General features: G+C 69.2%; 2 protein-coding genes across 3 annotated transcripts; one reads left to right on the top strand and one right to left on the bottom strand.

Annotated features, from left to right (window-relative positions):
* The first annotated feature begins 55 nt into the window (after positions 1-55).
* On the top strand, positions 56-9,074 carry TBX21 (T-box transcription factor 21). The gene is made up of 6 exons (XM_021545478.3): positions 56-810; positions 6,681-6,835; positions 6,917-7,038; positions 7,118-7,276; positions 8,043-8,104; positions 8,214-9,074. The coding sequence occupies exons 1-6, from the start codon at positions 389-391 to the stop codon at positions 8,863-8,865; spliced, it is 1,572 nt and encodes a 523-aa protein (XP_021401153.3). The 5' UTR covers positions 56-388; the 3' UTR covers positions 8,866-9,074.
* Positions 9,075-9,360: 286 nt separating this feature from the next.
* Positions 9,361-17,870, bottom strand: OSBPL7 (oxysterol binding protein like 7). Of its 2 annotated transcripts, none has more exons than XM_085561770.1 (23): positions 17,807-17,870; positions 16,781-16,973; positions 16,490-16,612; positions 16,306-16,359; positions 16,070-16,183; positions 15,876-15,986; positions 15,677-15,797; positions 15,497-15,600; positions 15,310-15,408; positions 15,092-15,221; positions 14,890-15,014; positions 14,672-14,752; positions 14,461-14,592; positions 13,885-13,975; positions 13,374-13,663; positions 12,545-12,682; positions 12,406-12,469; positions 12,245-12,323; positions 12,010-12,154; positions 11,307-11,448; positions 10,482-10,608; positions 10,282-10,404; positions 9,361-9,840 (listed from the first exon to the last, which is right to left on the bottom strand). In XM_085561770.1, the coding sequence occupies exons 2-23, from the start codon at positions 16,871-16,873 to the stop codon at positions 9,732-9,734; spliced, it is 2,595 nt and encodes an 864-aa protein (XP_085417896.1). In that variant the 5' UTR covers positions 16,874-16,973; positions 17,807-17,870; the 3' UTR covers positions 9,361-9,731. The 2 variants fall into 2 exon arrangements, with proteins under 2 accessions (XP_085417896.1, XP_085417897.1); XM_085561771.1 differs by having other exon boundaries at positions 15,316-15,408.
* Between the last annotated feature and the right edge of the window lie 776 nt (positions 17,871-18,646).

Raw genomic sequence — 18,646 nt, 5'->3', positions numbered from 1 at the left:
CGCCCCGCTCGGGGGTGGGGAGGGCTTGCAGGGCGGAGCTCCCGGTGCGGAGCCGCTTCTTTGGATAAGAGCGCGGGGCCGCGGGGATGGGCAGGTGGAGCGTGTGAGGCACCGGCACCGGCACAGGGCACGGAGCCCCCCCACGCCACTTTTAGGGGTTTTCCGGCTGTTTTAGGGTATTTTTTGCGGGGTTGGTTTTTTTCGCCCCCTCTCCCTTTTGGCTGTCCCCGGACCGCCGCCGCTCGGGGCTCCCCCGGTAGCACCGGGCATGGAGGGGGCGGCGGGAGCCGGTTCAGGCGGGCAGCGCTGAGCGGCGCCGCGTCCCGGGGCCGCCGCCGGCGGGGACCCCCATGAGCGGCTGAGCGGGGCCGGTGCCCCCCGCCCGTCCATGGGCGCGCTGGAGCCGGGCACCGGAGCCCCCCGGCCCGCCGCCCCCATGCTCAGCGCCGCCGCCAGCTTCGCCAAGGAGCCGCCGGGCCCCCGGGACGCCGCCGCCGCTTTCTTCGGTGATGGAGGGGGACCGGAACCGGGAGCCCCCCCGCTGCCTTACGGCGCTCCCGGCGGCTTCGGCGGCCGGTTCCTGGGGCCGTGCCCGCCGTACCGGGCGCCGCCGCCTCCCGCCGGGCCGGTGGAAGGTTACGCGGGCGCCGAGGGCGGTTTCGGCGGCGGGGGGGCCCCGCTGTGCCCCCCGCTCTGTGCCCTGCCCGGGTACCGGGCGGCCGGGAAGGTGCAGGTGATGCTCAACAATTACCCGCTCTGGGCCAAGTTCCACAAGCACCAGACCGAGATGATCATCACCAAGCAGGGCAGGTGAGCCGGGAGAACCGGGGCGGCTCCGGGCCGAGACCGGAGAGCCGGGGAGCACCGGGGAAAAGCGGGGCTAGGGGGCGGCGGGGCACTGGGAGGGACTGGAGGGGACTGCGGTGGGCTGGACGGGGGGGGACGGGGGATTGGCGGGACCGGGGTGTGCGGGGACCGGGAGCTGCCGGTGGGGACACCGGCAGTGAGGGGGGTGGGACAAGCCGGGGGGCTGGCACGGTGAGGGGCTGAGGGGTCCTGCCTCGTATCCCCAACGGGCTGGAAGGGTGGGAGGTGTTTGTGCAGTTGGGGGTGCAAGAGGGGGAGCCCCGTCCCGTGTTGGGTTTCAAGAAAAGCCTGCGAGGGGGAGGCAAAGCATCCCAGACGTCCCCTGGTGCTGTTGCCTTGGGGATTGAGGCTTGTGGGAAGGAGAAAAGGGTCTGGGGGTGTCCCCACGTGTACCAGGGAGGGACAGGGGGGTCCGGACCCTCGGTGTCAGGAAGGTGGCAGAGGTGCTGGCTGCTTTGATCCGGCCCCAACCCACGGGCCGGATCCGGAGCTCGGCGCTGCAACAAGTGGCGAGGAGCTGCTGCCACCCCACAGCGCCGTGGGAGGGTGGTGGGTGACACCCTGTCCTCTCCCCGTCCCCTCGCTGGGGTGGGACCCCCCCTCTCTGTGGGGCAGAGAGAGCCCGGCCGCCCCACGTGTGCCCAGGGAAGGGGCAGCGTTTTGGCCACGTCCTGGCTGCCAAAAATGTCCTGGGTGACGCCACAGCCGGGCACTCGCTGTCCCCTCCGTGCTGGGCTGCAGCTGCCCGAGGCTGGGAGAGGATTGGGGGATTTTTGGGGTGTCTGCCAAACCCCAGTTTGGGGACTCTGGGTGCTCTGTGGGGCCGTGGAGTCGACACAACTTGGCAGCAAGGGGAGCCCGAAATGCTGAACCCGTCCTTCAGCACCACCCTGGGGTGATGAGGACGAGGGTAACCCCACCCTGGGCTGGACTTTGGGGGTCTCGGTGAGAACGGGATCCCAGCAGGGATCACACACAGCTCCGCCTCCGCCAGATCCCCCCGAGGGGCCCCCAAAACGCCGTGCCAAGGGGCAGCAGGGCTGCCTCCCCCCGCTGTGCCCTCGGCAGCTGGCACAGACCCCTCCTGCCGCGCTGCCCCCCCTGCCCAGCCCCATCCCCGCGCCCAGGGGTCCCTTTCTGCCCGGCGCCCCTCGGCTGGCTCGGCCGGGAGGCAGATGGTGTCACTTCGATGCTGAGCCCGACCTGCTGGATGTGTTGGAAGTCTAAACACGTTAGGGCCGCTCGGTTTGCCACGGCCGTGCCCGGCCCCGCTCCGAGCCAAGCCGCGCCGGCACGGGTGGGGTGACACGTCCCCGGGGGGTGGCAGGGGTGGAGGGCACCCCAAATTGTTGTTTGTCGCCCGCCATCCCTCAGGCCTTGCAGGAATGTGCCAAAATTCTGCTTTTTTCCCTCTTTCCTCCGCTCTTTCCCGGCTGGGTGCTGGGGAAGTGTCGCCCCTGCGGTGTCAGGACCTGCTGCTGAGGGTCTGGAAATTGGGGTGGCCCCACAGATCCCATCCCCCCTGGCCCACTGCGCCTCTGCTTTCACCTCCCAGCCTGAAGCCGGCGGGTTTGGGGTTTTTTCCCAGCTCCATGCCCCGCGATGGAGGGGCTGCGGGCTGAGGGGGGGTTGCTCTGTGCAGAGGGGGCTCACGGCGAGCCCAAGCCCGTGGAGAGCGTCAAACCCAGAGCCACAGAACATCCGTTTCCCCCGACCCTGAGCTGCTTTTGCAGCGTGCAGGGCCGGGCTGCAGCGCTGCTGAGACAGGAAAAACCCCAGCGGGGCTCCAGGGGGACGTTGAGCCCCAAACGGGGACCCGAGGAGGGGACCTGAACCCCAAAACGGGGACCTGCCAGGCCGGGGGGCTCTGGGGCAGGGCAGGGGACGCGTTCCCATCCCGCTGTTGGCTCTGCAGCCCCATCCCGCCTCTCCCTCAGCACTGTTGGGGTGCAGCCCCCCCCTTGGACCCCCGGGGAGGAGCTGAGGCTGGGGGGACGTGGTGGCACCGGGGCGAAGCTGGCCAGGCACTGGGATGGACCCTGCTGGCACCGTTCCTGCTGTCCCGTGCCATCCTGAGCTGTCCCGTGCCATCCTGAGCCATCCCGCCCTGTCCTGGGCCACCCCCCCCCAACCATCCCGGTCCGGACCATTCCCGGCCGGTTTCCCACGCCTGTCCCCGCTGTGTCCCCGCTGTGTCCCCGCTGTGTCCCCGCTGTGTCCCCGCGCTCTCGGGGCTGGGCAGGGCAGGATTCCTGCGGAAAGCCCCAAGGGCTCGCCGGCACCCCGGCAGCGACGGGCACGGGGAATTCCTGCCCTGGGGTTCTGCAGCAGGGCCGGGGCTGGCTCTGCAGTTTTGGGGTGACACAGGGGCTGGCCCTGCCCTTTGGGGTGACACGGGGCCCGTCTTTGCGTTTTGAGGGGACGCAGGGGCTGGCTTTGGCTTTTGGGGTTGCACCAAGGGCTGGCGCTGTGTTTTGGGGTTACACGAGGGGCTGGCTTTGCGTTTCGGGGGGACACAGGGGCTGTCCCTGTCATTTGGGGACACACAAGGGCTGTCCTTGCACTCGGGGGTGGCTCAGGATGGCACAGCCTCGCTTTTGGGGGCTGCAGGGCTCTGTCTGCATTTGGGGACACAGGGATGGCTTTGCCTTCGGGGACGACACTGGGGTGGCTTTGGGGACACAAAGTCCAGCGGGTGGCTTTGATTTGAGGAGGGACAGCAGAGGTGGCAGCGCCTTTTGGGGACACTGGGGGTGGCTCTGCCGGGCTGGCAGTGGCTGTGCCCGGCTGGCAGCTCGGCGGGGTCGGTGCAGACATGTTGTGACTTGTCACCGTGCCCGGCTGCGCTGTGACATTTTAGCTGTGCCCCGTCACCCATGCGGGCAGTGCAGCTGTGCTGTGCAGATGTGCCGTGCCAGGCAGCAGTGCCACCGGCGTCACCGGGACTCATCCAGCTGTGCCACCGTGCTGTGGCACCACGGCGTGCATTGCCATGTCACCGTGCCACGTCCAGCAGCTGTTCCATGTCACCGTGCCATGCGTTGTTGTGTCACCACTGTGCCGTGTCACCGTACCGCGTCCAGCAGTTGTTCCATGTCACTGTGCCATGCATTGGTGTGTCACCATGTCATGTCACCGTGCCATGTGCTGGTGTGTCACCTTTCAATGTCACCACGCCATGTCCAGCAGCCATGCCATGTCACTGTGCCATGTGTTGGTGTGTCACCACTGTGCCATGTCACCGTACCGTGTCCAGCAGCCATGCCATGTCACCGTGCCGTGAATTGGTCTGTCACCACCGTGCCATGTCACCATGCCATGCATCGCTCTGTCACCACACCATGTCACCGTGCTCTGCACTGCCGTGCCACCACCGTGCCATGCCACCCGCCCCTCCCGTGCCCGCCGTGCAGCGGGGCTGGCCCGTGTCCCACGCGGCCCCGGTGGCTCCCGCGGTCCCCGCGCTGCCGCCGGGGCAGGGGGAGGCTCTGACCCCCTGCACCCCTTCCCTCGCACCCGACACCCTCCCCGTGTCCCCAGTGTCCCCGCTGTCCCCTCGGTGTCCCCGCGCCGCCGCGAACCGAGGGGGTCACGCCGGGACAAAACCTCCGAGGGCGAACCCGGCGGTGCCCACCCGCTGTTTTTGGGGGGAGGGCACCTCCCAAACCGCAGTGCCCGAGCCCGATCCTGCCTCGAGCGCCGAGGGGGGTTAAAAATAAAGGCGAGGCGAGCGCGGTTTGGGGTTTTGCCCCCACCCTGCCGTGCCCGGCCGGGCCCGTGCGGTTTCCCCGCGGCGGCGGCAGCGTGCGAGCGCCGGGGCTGCGCTGGCAGCGCCGGGGAGCTCGCTGTGGGAGCGGAGGGCAAAAAAAACCCCAAAAAACCAACCCCCTCCAAAAAAAAAGCTGTTTTTAAACTCTCCGCTCCTTGCAGAGCTGGGGCTGGTGCAGCAGCCGCGCTGCGAGCTCGGCGCGCCCGTAGCCGGCGCCTCGGCCGGTGCCCCGGCGGCTCCCCGGTGGTTTTTCGTGCGGTCGCGATGTTTTCTCAGCGGCCGGAGCGCCCCTGCCCCAGCGCGGCCGCCCGGAGCTCGCTGCACAGGGGATGTGAGCCCGCGGGACGGCCCCTCGGGGCACACCGGGGGAAAAGGGGGCTCGGGGGTCCCCGGGGCTCCGGGATGCTCGGGGCCAGCGCCGGTCCCGAGCACGTGCAGCTCCTCGCCACGGCTGCCGCTTTCTCCGCTTCTTTCTCTTTCTGCTTCTCTTTTTATCCTAATCTTTCTCTGTATCTTTAGCGTTCTCTTTATCTTTTACTTTTTCGTTTTCTTTATCATATTTTCATTCTTATTTTTACTATTTCATGTTTTTGTTTTTAGTCATTATCTTCTCCTTCGTTCTCTTCTCCACCTGATTATTCTTCACTTTTCCTCTTCTTTTTTTTTCAGTTATTTTTCATTTTTCTCTTCCTTTTTCTTCTTTTTATTTTTTTATCTACCTTTCCCCCTCCTTCTTTTTCTTAATCTTCATTTTCTTCTCTTGTCTTTTTCTGGCTTATTTTTTTTTTCTTCTTTTTTTTTCTTTCTCTTTCTATTTTTCCTTTTTTCTTCTCTTTCTTTTTCTATTCCTCACCCTCTCGCAAGGGCAATTTTGAGTCAGCCTCCACCCGCTGACTTTTCTTTCCACTGCTCTTCCCCCGGCGCTGCCCCAGCCCCGCTTCCTGCGGGGGCCCGGACCCCCCTTTTCCCCTCGCGTCCCCTCTCCCCCCAGGAATTCGGGGTGAATAATCCCCGTTTGGGGACACCCCCGTGTCCCCGTGCGGGTTTGAGGGGTGCCCGGTGGTGGCTCTCAGCGGGGGGACATGCCCGGGGTGACCGGGCTCCAGCTCCGGCCATCGGAGCTCCAGGAATTGCCAAAATTCCACGGCTGGGAACCGCGTGGGGGCCGAGCCGCTGCCCGCAGCCACGGCTGGAGGTCCCGCTGCCAACCTGGGCTGGGGCTACTGGGGCTACTGGGGATACTGGGGAGCCTGGGGATACTGGGGCTACTGGGGCTACTGGGGCTACTGGGGCTACTGGGGAGCCTGGGGCTACTGGGGATACTGGGGAGCCTGGGGATACTGGGGTTACTGGGGCTACTGGGGCTACTGGGGCTACTGGGGAGCCTGGGGCTACTGGGGCTACTGGGGCTACTGGGGAGCCTGGGGATACTGGGGTTACTGGGGCCACTGGGGCCACTGGGGCTACTGGGGTTATTGGGGCTACTGGGGCTACTGGGGCTACTGGGGCTACTGGGGATACTGGGGCTACTGGGGTTACTGGGGATACTGGGGCCACTGGGGTTACTGGGGGCTACTGGTGCTACTGGGGACCACTGGGGCGAGCGGGCAGGGATGGACGGAGCCGGGAGCGGAGATCTCCCAGCGCAGCGCTGCGGTTTGAGGGGACCCCCGGGGGTCGGGGGGGTGCGGCCCCCGGGGGGGTGGCAGCTGCCGCCCCGTGGTGCCCCCCGGTGCCACCGTGTCCCCTTCCTGCCCTTGGCGCGGGCTGGCGCCCAGCCCGAAATAGCAGCGGTGTTGGTTTCCGATCCGGAAGGTGCTTGGGGAGGGGGAGGAAGATGCCGGGAGGGGGGGGATCGGCCCCGACAGCATCCCCCAGCTGCCGGGGTCACTCAGCTCCTCACGGGCACCCCGCCGGCCGCGGGAGGGGCGGGGGGTGGGCGCCGCGCTGCCTCAGTTTCCCCCAGCACCCCCCCAAACCGCCCTGTGCGCCAAGGGCCGAGCGGGGTGGGGTGACAGTGTCCGTGCCTCTGTCCCCTCCCCAGGCGAATGTTCCCCTTCCTCAGCTTCAACCTGTCGGGGCTCAACCCCGTGGCGCACTACAGCGTCTGCGTGGACGTGGTGCTGGTGGACCAACACCACTGGCGCTACCAGGGCGGCAAATGGGTGCAGTGCGGGAAAGCCGAGGGCAACATGCCAGGTACGGGCCCTCCATCCCGTGCTCAGCCTCCTGCTGCTGCCGGGAGCGGGGCTGACGCTGTCGCCGCTGTCCCCTCCCCAGGGAACCGCCTGTACCTGCACCCCGACTCGCCCAACACGGGCGCGCACTGGATGCGGCAGGAGGTTTCCTTCGGGAAGCTGAAGCTCACCAACAACAAAGGAGCCTCCAACAACGTCGGGCAGGTGAGGCGAGGCTCCTGCCTCCGTGGCAGCTCCCTGGGACCCCCCCACGACCGCTCGCTGTCTCATTTTACCCCCCCAGATGATCGTGCTGCAGTCGCTGCACAAGTACCAGCCGCGGCTGCACGTCACGGAGGTGAAGGAGGGCGAGGGGGAGGACGGGTACCCCTCCCCGCACACCCACACCTTCGCCTTCCCCGAGACCCAGTTCATCGCCGTCACCGCCTACCAGAACGCCGACGTGAGTACGAGACACCCCCCCGCAAAAAAAAAAAAATCCCCCAACAGCGCAAAAACTCCAGCAACCCCCTCAGCATCCTCCCAGAAACCAGGCAGGATATCCCAGTGCCAGCACAGCCCCCCAAAACCGCGCCAGAGCAGCCCCGTTAACCCCCCCAGCATCATCCAGGGTGTCCAGCTTCGGGTGGCCTCCCCCCTGTCTGCCAGCACCTGCAGCATCCCTGCCACCTCAGCATCCCAGGATCTTCCACTGCATCCCTTCAGCATCCCAGAAGCCTTCCATGCACCCTCAGATTTCCAGAGCTTCCCCCTGAATCCCTTCGGCATCTCAGGATCTTCCCCTGAATCCCTTCAGCATCTCAGGATCTTCCCCTGCATCCCTTCAGCATCCCTTCAGCATCCCAGAAGCCTTCCATGGACCCTCACATTTCCAGAGCTTCCCCCTTGGATCCCTTCGGCATCCCAGCATCCCTCCCAGAACTGTCCCACAGCATCCTGCAGCATCCCAGGATCTCCCCCTGCATCCCTGCAGCATCCCAGAGCCTCCCAGTGCCCCCAGATCCCCTCAGATCCCCAGAGCCTCCCCCTGGATCCCTTCAGGCCACCCCTGGATTCCCCGCTACCCCCCAGGACCGTCCTACAAACCTAGCACCCCCTGCCCTGGCAAAGGGTGGGATTCCGGTGGGATGGGGGCAAAGGGACAGGGGGGGACACCCCGGAGGAGGAACAAGCTGCCGGCAGCCCCCCCAACCCCACGTCCCCCCCAGATCACCCAGCTGAAGATCGACCACAACCCCTTCGCCAAAGGATTCCGGGACAACTTTGACTCGTGAGTGCCACCCCCTCTCCTCCCTCCCGTGCCCCCCCGGTGCCCTCCCGGCCTCATGAGGCTGGAACAACCCCCCAAAACCTCACGGTGTGCCCCCCCCCCACCGCAGGATGTACGCGGCCTCGGAGAGCGACCGCCTGACGCCGTCCCCGCCGGAGGCCGCGGGCTGCCAGCAGCTGCTGCCGGCCCCGCGCTTCCAGCCCTTCGTGCCCGAGCAGTACCCGCTGCCCCCGGGCCGCTTCTTCGGGGGGGACCGGGGGGCTGCGCTGCCCCTGCCCCCCAAAGACCCTCCCCACTGGTACTTCCCCCCGCAGCAGCCCCCCGGCCCCGGCGCGCTGGAGTACGGCGGCTACGACGGGGGGTACGGGGGTGGCAAGCTGGTGCCCTACGGGGTGAAGCCGCTGGCGCTGCCGCCCGCCCCGCACCCGCCCCTGCCCTACTACCCCGAGGCCCCGGCGGGTTTCGGGGTGACGGGCGGCTGGAGCCCCGGGCAGTACGGCCCCAAGGGCGGCGCCGCGGCTCTGGGCTGGTACCGGGAGCCCCGCGAGGAGAAGGGCAAGGAGCTGGAGGGATGGGCCGGCGAGCCGCCCGCCGCCGCGGCCGCGGGGGACTCGCCGGACTCGGGGCTGTACGAGTGCAAGCGGCGCCGGGTGTCCCCGTACCCCTCGAGCACCGAGAGCTCCTCCCCGCCCCGCAACGGCGACGCCTACGACAAGGAGCCGCTCACCGACGGCGGCTACTACGGCTTCTACGGCAACTGAGGCACGGCGGCCGCGGGCAGCGAGGGCTCCGAGCGCCCCCGGGCACCCCAAATCCCCCCACAGCACACCCTGGGACGGCCGGAGCGGAGGGGGGCTCAGCACGACAATCAGCCCCCGGTGCCACCCCGGAGGGGCCGCGGGGGCGAGCGGGGAGGGGACGGGCGGGGAGGGAGGGATGATGGTGAAGTTTTTGGGTTTTTTGTTTTTTTTTTTTGGTGTCGGTGGTTTTTAAGGGGGGGGGGGGTTGATGCTGAAGTATTTATTGAGCCCCCCCCGCCCCGCGGCCGGTGTGGGGGGCAGCAGCATATCGCAATAAAGGGGACATTGTGGGACGCGGCTCTGTGGGCGATTCTGTGCGTGTGGGGAGGGAAACTGAGGCACGGGGTGGGGGAGGGACTTGCGCATACCCAGCCTGATTTAGGAGGAGGGTCCTGAGCCCCCCCGGGGGTGGTGATGGTGGCGGGGTGGGGAGAAGGAATCTCTCTGCACACCCCAACTCTTCACAGCCTTTATTAGAGCAGCCCTGTGCACAATTTGGGGTGGGGGGCAGTGGGGTCTCCCCGCCCGCGGGCACCCTGCGACCCCCTAAACCCCCCCATTATCATCCTGTGCCCCCAGGGCAGGGGGGCACTGCCAGCCCCTGCCCCGAAGTGCCTCAGCTGTGCCCAAGGCTCTGCCCTGGGCCGGGGGGAGGCATTGCCAGTGCCCCTCTCCCATTTTTGCATCACAGTTTTACCGAAACAGCGGCAAAATGGCTCGGAAAGAGGAGGGGGGGATTCTGCACCCCCAGTGCTGGGGGGACCAGCCCCATGCTGGGCACTGCTGTGAGGAGCTGGGGGGGCTCAGCACCCCCAGTTTGGGGGTGGCTACCAGAGCACTGCGCTGTCCAGGTGCGAGAAGCCGGGGTCCAGGCGCAGCTTCCAGTAGGTGTTGTTGGTCACCCACGACTCCTTGCCACTGGCATCCGTCACACGCCTGGGCACGGGGTGGGCACGGTCGGGAATTCCGAGGGGGGGGTTTCCCATTCCCTGAGAGCCCCACGCTCCTCTGAACCATGAGGTCTCCGGAGGGTCTCACCATTCCCTTGATTTCCCACACCCCCCTGAGCCATGGGGTGCCCTCAGGACTCCCATGGGGGGGTTTTCCACATTCCCTGACAGCCCCCCACCCCCTTGAGCCATGGGGTGTCCTCAGGGTGGCACCCACAGGGGTTTTCCCCTTCCCTGACAGCCCGCCACCCCCCTGAGCCATGGGGTGCTCCCAAGACTCCTGGGAAGGGTCTCCCCACCCCATAAGAGCCCCACATCCCCCCGAGAGCCCCACGTCCCCTGAGCCAAGTGGTGCCCTCAGCACCCCCAGAAGGTCTCCCCACCCCACAAGAACCCCTCATCCCCCCACTCCGCGGGTCCCCCCAACCTGAAGAAGCGAGCCTGGTGGGCGATGTTGTTCTCCTCCATGACGCGGCGCCGGTCCCGCTGCAGCTGCTCGATCTGGCGCTTCTGCGCCTCGGCCGCCGGCACGTTCCCCTCCTCCAGGTACCTGGGGGACACCGGACAGGGCCGTGACCGCCTGGCCGGCCTCAGCCCGGCCTGGCCGCACCCCGGGGTGCCGCTGACCGCTGGTCCGGCCGCAGCCGCGTGTCCGTGGAGGGCAGGACGCGGCGCAGCTCCGGCGTCAGCTCGTTCAGCTCCAGCGCGAACTGCGTGAAGCCGTAGTTCCTCTCGTGGTCACGGGGCATGGGGTCTGCGTGGAGGGGCGTGGGGACAGTGAGAGACCCCCCTGGGCTGGGGTAACCCCCCCAGAGCTGGGATAACCCCACTAGGGCTGGGGTAACCCCCCCAGGGCTGGGATAACCCCCCCAGGACTGGGGTAACCCCCCCAGGGCTGGATAACCTCCCCAGGGTTGGGGTCACCCCCCAAGGCTGGGGTAACCCCCCCAGGGCTGGTGTAACCCTCCCAGAGCTGGGGTAACCCTCCAGGGTTGGGATAACCCCCCCAAAATCAGGGTCACCCCCCCAAGGTCAGGGTCACCCCCCAAGGTCAAGGTCACCCCCAAGGTCAGGGTCACCCCCCCAAGGTCAGGGTCACCCCCCAAGGTCAGGGTCACCCCCCCAAGGTCGGGGTAAAACCCCAAAGCTGGGGTCACCCCCCCAAGGCCAGGGTAACCCCCCAAGGTCAAGGTCACCCCCAAGGTCAGGGTCACCCCCCAAGGTCAGGGTCACCCCCCCAAGGTCGGGGTAAAACCCCAAAGCTGGGGTCACCCCCCCAAGGCCAAGGTAACCCCCCAAGGTCAAGGTCACCCCCCAAGGTCGAGGTCACCCCCCCAAGGCCAGGGTAACCCCCCAAAGTCAAGGTCACCCCCAAGGTCAGGGTCACCCCCCAAGGCCAGGGTCACCCCCCAAGGCCAGGGTCACCCCCCGGTGGTCTCCCCGGGTCCTCACTGGCTTTCCAGACGCAGTGGCCCGGGCTGGGCCCGCGGTGCAGCCCCTCGTGCCACTTGCCCGCCAGGCGCTCCACGGCCGTCCCGGCGCGGCTCAGCACGGCGCCCTGCACCTCGTTGGCCCCCGCGCCCCAGTACCGGGCCTGCGGCAGCGGCGCCTGAGCGCGGCGGCCGCGGCCAAGGGCGGGGCCGGGAGGGTGGGGCGGGGTCGGGGGAAAGGGTGTGACTGTGATGGGTGGGGGAATTGGGAAAGGGTGTGGCCATACAAAAAGGGTGTGGCAGGCGGGCGAGGGCGTGGCTATGATGGGTGGGGTCATTGGGAAAGGGTGGGGCCATGGGGAGGAATCTTCTGGAAAGGGTGGAGTAACTGGAAAGGGGCGTGACCACAAGGGTGGGGCCAGTGGGAGAGGGCGTGGCTATTGAAGAAGGGAGGGGCAATGAGTGCTGGGTGGAAATTTCCAGAAAGGGCGTGGCTGTGATGGGTGGGGTCATTGGAATGGGCGGGGCTGCTGGGAAAAGGGTGGGGCCAGGAGTGCTGGGCAGGGCTATTGGGAAGGGGTGGGGCCAGACAAGGGGCGGGGCGACAACACAGCGTTTAATTAGCGAGGTGGTTTAATTAGGGGGTGGGGCCAGGCCGCGATAATGCAGAGGGGAGGGGTCAGAGCAGCGTGTGGGCATGAAGGAGCGGGGCGTGGCGGGCACACCTTGCAGAAGGTGAGCTTGCAGTGGAAGGAGGCGTCGCGGGTGTTGCGGATCAGCACCTCCCCGTAGTGCTCGATCCAGCGGGGCCCGCTCAGCACGTTGTGGATGCACGTGGTCACCTTGTTCCACTCGTAGTGGTCCCCGGTCCTGCGGGCACCGGCCCCGTGGGTGGGCACGGAGGGCGGCGGGGCACGGGGGTGCACTATCGGGGGGCTGTCTGTGGGGTTGGGGTCTCACCTGGGCAGCTGGACATTGACGGTGCCCATGGGGACGATCTCCAGGGATTTGCCCCAGAATTTGTTCTTCCACCTCATGTCTGGAGGAGAAGGAGGAGGAGGTGAGACCGGTCCCACCTTGGGGGGCCTCTCCCAGCGCCCAACGCCGTCCCGGGCTCTCACCTTGCCAGAAGACAAAGTTGTCGGACTCGGCGTGGCAGGCGGAGATGGGAGGGTGGTGGGACACCTGGGGGGACAAGGAGGGACATGCCAGCGCCCCGCCCAGCTCCGGGGTGCCCCCCAAGGACCCCCCGGTGCCCACCTGCTCGCTGATGAAGCGGAAGCCGCGGTCGGGCCGCACGCACTCGTAGGTCTCACCCAGCACGGGGTTGAAGGGTTTGCTGCCCGCCCGGTAGTAGGTGGAGGCGTAGGCGGACACGGCGAAGGCGGCCACGTACACCTGTCACCACGGCCACCGCCACGCTGTCACCACGGCCACCGCTGTGCTGCCACCCCGCCCGGGACGGGCACACGCGTGCCCTCCCCCGTTGCCACAAGTCCCAGGAGCCCCGTGTGTCCTCAGACACCTCTGAGCCCACTAAATCCTCCAATTCTCCTTGTCCCCACCTGTCCTCGGGGTCCCCCATGTCCCCTAAATCCCCAAATTCTCCCTGTTCCCACATGTCCTCGGCTTCCCTCGGTACTCCCAGCTCCCTCCCAGTGTCCCAGCTCCCCCCATTGCCCCGGTTCCCCCGATGTCCCGGTTCCCCCGGTGCCCCCAGCTCCCCCCCGTGTCCCGGCTCCCCCCAATGCTCCCGGTTCCCCTGGTGTCCCAGCTCCCCCCGGTGCTCCCGGTTCCCCCTGATGTCCCGGTTCTTCTGGTGTCCCAGCTCCCCCCGGTGCTCCCGGTTCCCCCTGATGTCCCGGTTCTTCTGGTGTCCCAGTTCCCCCGGTGTCCCGGTTCCCCCGGTGTCACAGCTCCTCCCGGTGCCCCCCGCTGCCCCCGGTGTCGCAACTCCCCCCGCTGTCCCGGTTCCCCTGGTGCTCCTGGTTTGCCCGGTCTCCCGCTGCCCCCGGTGCCCCCGCTGCCGCGGCTCCTCCCGGTTCCCCCGGTGCTGCCGGTGCCCCCGGTGCCGCGGCCCCCCGCTCACCAGGCGCTGCCGGGGGTCGCGGGCGCGGCTGGCCCTGTCGAGCAGCTCGCTGTACTCCAGCTCCTCGCAGAGCCGCTGCAGCGTGTTCAGCGGCTCGTTCAGCTGCACGGGCAGCGCCACGCGGGACAGGTCCTTGCCCACGCTGCTCCGCAGGAGCCCCCACAGGCTCACGTCCCCCGTGGGCGCGGGGGGCGCGGGCAGGCGGCTCCTCCGCCGCGGGTCCGGCCCCGGCAGCTCCAGCGGCGGCTCCAGCGGCGGCGGCTCCGCCGGCAGCCCCGGGCGCTCCGCTCCTACCGGGCAGCGGCCGGTGGGATGGAGCCGCGCCCCTCCCCGGAGCTCTCGGGGAGCGGAGCCGTCCCTTCCTCCCGGTTCTCCCCGTCCCGTGTTCCCGTGTCGGGAGGCAGCGCTGCCTCCGCCGCGGTTCTCCCCTCCCGCACCTATCCGGGGGTGAAGCCGCCCCCTCCAGCGGTGCCCATTCCCTGCCCGGTGCCCTCCCCGGTGCTCCCGGTACCTGTCGGGGGGCGGCCCGGCCCCCCCGGCTCGGCGGGCTCCTCGCAGACGCCGGCGGTGACCTCGCTGATGCACGACTCGTCCTCCGAGGGCTGAGGAGCGCAGGGACCGTCGGCGGCTTCGGGGGTCCCGGGGGGATGGGGGGGATGTGGGGGGCGCCCCATGGAGGGGGCGCTACCGGGAAGGGCCCCCCCGAGAGGGTGGGATGAGCCGCGGGATCCGGGATGGGGGTGTCGGGATGAGGGGCGGGCGCCGGGGGGGGGCACCGGCAGCACCCGGCCCCGGCACCGGGCTCAGAGACTGCGGAGACCCCGGGAGCGGGGAGGGAGGGGGCTGCAGGGGGCTGGGGGGGACACGGGGAGCAGGGGGGATCCAGGGGCTGGGGGGGACACGGGGGGCGGCTCTCGGGCTGGCTAATGAGGTGGGACGGGGGAGAGAGAGGGGAGAGATGAACCCAGAGCAGCGAGGAGTGGCAGGGGGTCCGCAGAGCCCCCCACCACCAACAGAGCCCCCTCCCCAGCAGAGTTCCCCACCAACAGAGCCTCCTCCCCAGCAAAGACCCCCTGAGCCCCCTCACCTCGTTCTCAGAGGAGCTGGCGGAGAGGAAAACCTCGCAGGCATCGAAGAACTCGGTGTGCGAGTCGGCCAGCGAGACGATGCTGCGGTTGGAGAGCTGCTGCTCCCGGCCCTTGGCGGGCAGCGCGTCCGGCTGCGGGGACAGCACCGGCTCAGCCCCCACGCCAGGGGGGCCACAGCACCCCCAGAGCGCCCCACGCCACCCCCCTGACCTCATCCGGGTGCAGCGAGGCAAAGGAGTCCAGGGTGGTGTCGGAGGACGCGGACAGCGAGTGGAAGCGGCGCAGGGCGGGCTGCGGGAAGGGAGAGGCTGAGCCGAGCCCCCCCGGCCGGTCCCCTGCAGCCAGGGACGGGCTGACAGGGCCAGGGGACACCCAGCACCCCGCTGAGACCCCAGAAGCAGCACCCGCGGTCCCCCGCGCTCCCTCACCCCGGCGGTGCCGGCGCTGCCGGGGCGCGGGGCCGGGCCCTGGCGGTGCAGCGCCTGCCGCATCTCCTCCAGACGGGCCCTCTCGGCCACCAGCGCGGCCACCACGCTGCTCAGCGAGCCGTGCACTGCCGGGGGACACGGCCGGGAGTCAGCCTGAGGGTCGGCACCCCAAAACCCGCCCCGGGAGCCCGCCCTGAACCACCTTTCTGGGCCAGGACCCAGAAGCTGCGCTGCAGCTGGCTGTACTCCGGGGGGACGCTGAAGGGCAGCTGGCTCTGCGACGACTCCAGGTAGCGGGACAGGTTGGGGACGGAGCCGTGCAGGCGGCCCACCTGGGGGGACACGGGGCTCGGCGGGGTCACCTGGGGGGCTCCGTGCCCCCAGGCAGTGGCCGAGCTCGGGGTGGGGGCTCCAGCTCACCCTCACCCTGCCGATGGTGTCGTCCTTGGCGAAGCTCTGCGTGCACCAGATCTTGGTGCTCCTCCGGCCCTTCTTCGGCCTCTCCGTGGAGGCCGAGGGCTGGCAGGGAGAGGAGGGAGCTGCAGCTGGACCCTCGCCAGGAAGGGGGGACACGGGACCCCCTCCCTCAGCTGGCTGAGCCTCTCACCTGGCTGCCGGAGATGAGCGGGGCCGAGGGGATGCGGTGCAGGGCCTCCAGGTGTTGGAGCATTCCCGTCAGCTCCTGCAGCTTGGCCTGGCACTCCGACAGCTCTGCCAGGGGCACAGAGGTCAGGGAGGGGCACGGGGACCCTGCCCGGCCCCGCACACCCCCTCGGGCCCCGCTCACCGGCCGAGCAGCGCTCCAGCCCCTCGCTGTCCTTCAGCCAGGCGTTCACCTTGTCCCGGGAGCTGGCCAGCATGGACAGGGCAGGGGCACTGCCCGAGGGCAGGATCCGCGTCCACTGGCCCTGCAGCCGGGCACAGAGGGCATCAGTCGCTGTCAGGAGCCACTCGCCCAGGCGTTGTCACCCCGAGCTGCCACCCACCTGCGTGCTGGTCCCCGTGGGACCCCCGGGGGGACACGGCTCCGGCCGCTCGCCGCGGTGGTGGGCGCACAGGCTGCTCACCCAGCTGGAGAACGCCTCCGGGGACTTGATCTGGGGGACAGGGCCGAGTTGCAGGGGACAGGACCTGATGTCCCCAGCCCCGTCCCAGCCCAGCTCCAGAGCCCCAGCGGCACCTTGAGGTGATAAATGTTGTCCTCTGTGTCCAGGTCAACCCTCTGCGCCTTCTTGTTGACGGACATGACGGACTGCCGGACGTCGATGGCACCGTGCAGTTTGCCCTTGAGGACCTGGGGGAGCCCAGGGACGCCTGTCAGGGGGAAGACCCCCCTTTTTCAGGGGGGCCACGGGGGTGTCCCCAGCCCTGAGCCCCCCAGGAGGCTGCGTGGCCGCAGCCTGGGCACACACTCACGTCCTGGCGCGTGGTGGAATATTTCAGGATCCCGTTTTCCAGCACGAAGTACCGCTGGGGATGGAGGGGAAAGGATTTTTTTGGGAGGGGGTGCAGACAGCAGCTGCTACAGCCAGCACCCCCTGCCCAAATCCTGCCAGGACCAGCCGGGATCACGGCTCCTGGTGCCAGCTCTGCCCGTTACCTTGTGCCAGCCCTTCAGGGGCCATTTCCTCTTCTTGAGCAGGTACCCCTCGTGCCGCTGCGGCTGCTGCCCGGGGCTGCCCCGGGCACGGGGCTCCTCCACCACCTCCCAGCTCTCCGAGCCCTGTGGGGACAGGGCTCAGCGTGGGGGTCCCTGAGCACCAGAGGCTGCTGCCCACCTTGTCAGAGACATTTGGTACCCACAGGGGCATCATCGTAAAGCAGGGGGAAGCCCCCAAAGCCTCCCCGTGCTCCTTCTGAGCCCCCTAAATCCAAATGCAACCCCTCCAACCTGCTGGACGCTGCTGTGCTTGGAAGACACGGTGCTGCTGGAGCGGGACAGGGCCCTTTTCGGAGAGCACGGGTCCTTCTCGTGGCTGCCCATGGCCGGAGGGCAGAGGGGGCAGGGGGCACCGGGCCGAGCCCCCCCTCCCGCGCGGGCTGCGGGGCCGGGGGTCCGAATTCGGTTGTCACGGCGGGAGCCGCTGCGGGGAGGGGTCGGGGAGCTCAGGGGTGGCGGCCGCAGCCTCGCCGGGACCGGGGGGTCCCCAGCTCCCGGGGGGCTCCGCACGGCACCGCCGGCGGCACCGAGAAACTTCTGCGTCAGCCGGAGCCTTTGACCCTGCCCGCGCTATCTCGGCTGTGCCACCCAGTCCGGGTCCAGAGTCCGGCCCCGCCGCCCCGTGGACCGGCTACCGCGGGGCAAGCGCGGCACGGCCGGGAGGGTGGCACCGGGACAAGGACCGGGATTAAACCCTGCTCCGGCCCGCAGCACCGAGCCAGGACGCGGCCCCTCCACAGCCCCGCGCCCTCCCGGCGCGGCGTTTGTTCCCTTTGCCCTTCCAGAGGGGAAACTGAGGCACGGGGAAGCTTCTCCCGGCCTTGCCGTCCCCCCTGGCGCTGTGCCTGGTGGGGCAGCCGTGAGTCCCGGCCGCTGCCGTAGGATGGATCCTGGGATAACCCCGGGACAGCGGCCAAGCCCCGGCACCGGTGACCACCGCGCCGGTAACCGCGGCAGCGGTACCCGCGGCACCGGGCAGATAAGCCCGCTGCCATGGATAACCCGGCACCGGTAACGGCGGCGCCGAGGGGAGGGCACCGGGGGTGTCCCGGCTCTCTCCCGCAGGCGCTGCCGCGGATCGGCACCGACCCCTCGCAGCGGAGCGGGGCTGTGCCGGTACAACCGGGAGTCTCCGTCCCTCCCGCGGGGCAAAGCCCATCCCCGTGTCCCCGCGGCGGTGTCACCCCCCGGGGCAGCGGGGGCCGGGGGTCGCGGGGCCGGCCGGACCTCCCCCCCGTGCCGGTCGCCGGGGCTCACCTGGGCGGGCGGCGGGCGGGCGGCGGGAGCCGGTCGCATCCTGCCCGGCGGCGGCGGCAGGAAGCGGAACACGGAGGGCGGTCCGGAGCCGCTCGGCTCTGCCCCCTGCTCCGTGGAGGACCGGAGCCGCCAGCACCGGGAGCCACCGGCACACCGGGAGCCGCGGGACACCGGGAGCCGCGGGACACCGGGAGCCGCCGGGACACCGGGAGCCGCGGGACACCGGGAGCCGCCGGGATACCGGGAGCCGCCGGGACACCGGGAGCCGCCGGGATACCGGGAGCTGCCGGCACACCGGGAGCCGCCGGGGCACCGGGAGCCGCGGGACACCGGGAGCCGCCGGGATACCGGGAGCGGGCAGCGCCCGAGTGCCCACATGGAACCGGGGCAGCCCCGGGGAAAGGGGTGGGGAGACCCCCGCGAGAGGCAGCGCCGCACGGGGGTCTCGGGGTTGGTCATCCCATGGGGGTCCCGGTAATCACCGATCCCTGAGGATCCCGGGAATCACCGACCCGCGGGGGTGTCGGGATGGATGTCTGAGGGTCTCAGGAGCATCATCCCATGGATGGCTTGGGGACTGCCAGCCCCCGAGGGTCTCAGGGACCCCTGACCCACCGGCATCCCGGGAATCATCATCCCACGGGGGTCCCTGGACTCACCACCCCATGGAAGCCCCGGGAATCACCGACCCACGGGGGTGTCAGGGACCACCCCCCCAGGGTGGTCCCGGGGCATTCCCAGCCTGGGATTTCCCTCTCCCACCCCCAGCTCTGCTCCCTCAGAGCAGCCCTGGCCTCTCCCCCCACCCCCGGGGGGCAGGAACACCCCCAACCCACCCCC

Source organism: Lonchura striata, chromosome 27 (genome assembly GCF_050655825.1).
Source record: "Lonchura striata isolate lonStrDom1 chromosome 27, ASM5065582v1, whole genome shotgun sequence".
NCBI classification, from domain to species: Eukaryota; Metazoa; Chordata; class Aves; order Passeriformes; family Estrildidae; genus Lonchura; species Lonchura striata.
Note: the sequence above shows the minus strand (reverse complement) of the source record. Positions and strands in the feature narration are given on the sequence as shown.

What these genes read in the sequence shown, in the direction of transcription:
- TBX21 (XM_021545478.3), top strand. Translation starts at nt 389, where the DNA reads ATGGGCGCGCTGGAGCCGGGCACCGGAGCCCCCCGGCCCGCCGCCCCC. An exon ending in CCTCCAACAACGTCGGGCAG is followed by an intron (nt 7,039 to 7,117) that starts GTGAGGCGAGGC and finishes TTACCCCCCCAG; the next exon opens with ATGATCGTGCTGCAGTCGCT. An exon ending in TTCCGGGACAACTTTGACTC is followed by an intron (nt 8,105 to 8,213) that starts GTGAGTGCCACC and finishes CCCCCACCGCAG; the next exon opens with GATGTACGCGGCCTCGGAGA.
- OSBPL7 (XM_085561770.1), bottom strand. Translation starts at nt 16,873, where the DNA reads ATGGGCAGCCACGAGAAGGACCCGTGCTCTCCGAAAAGGGCCCTGTCC. An exon ending in GCAAGCTCACCTTCTGCAAG is followed by an intron (nt 11,449 to 12,009) that starts GTGTGCCCGCCA and finishes CCGCTGCCGCAG; the next exon opens with GCCCGGTACTGGGGCGCGGG. An exon ending in CCACTGCGTCTGGAAAGCCA is followed by an intron (nt 10,609 to 11,306) that starts GTGAGGACCCGG and finishes CCCTCCACGCAG; the next exon opens with ACCCCATGCCCCGTGACCAC.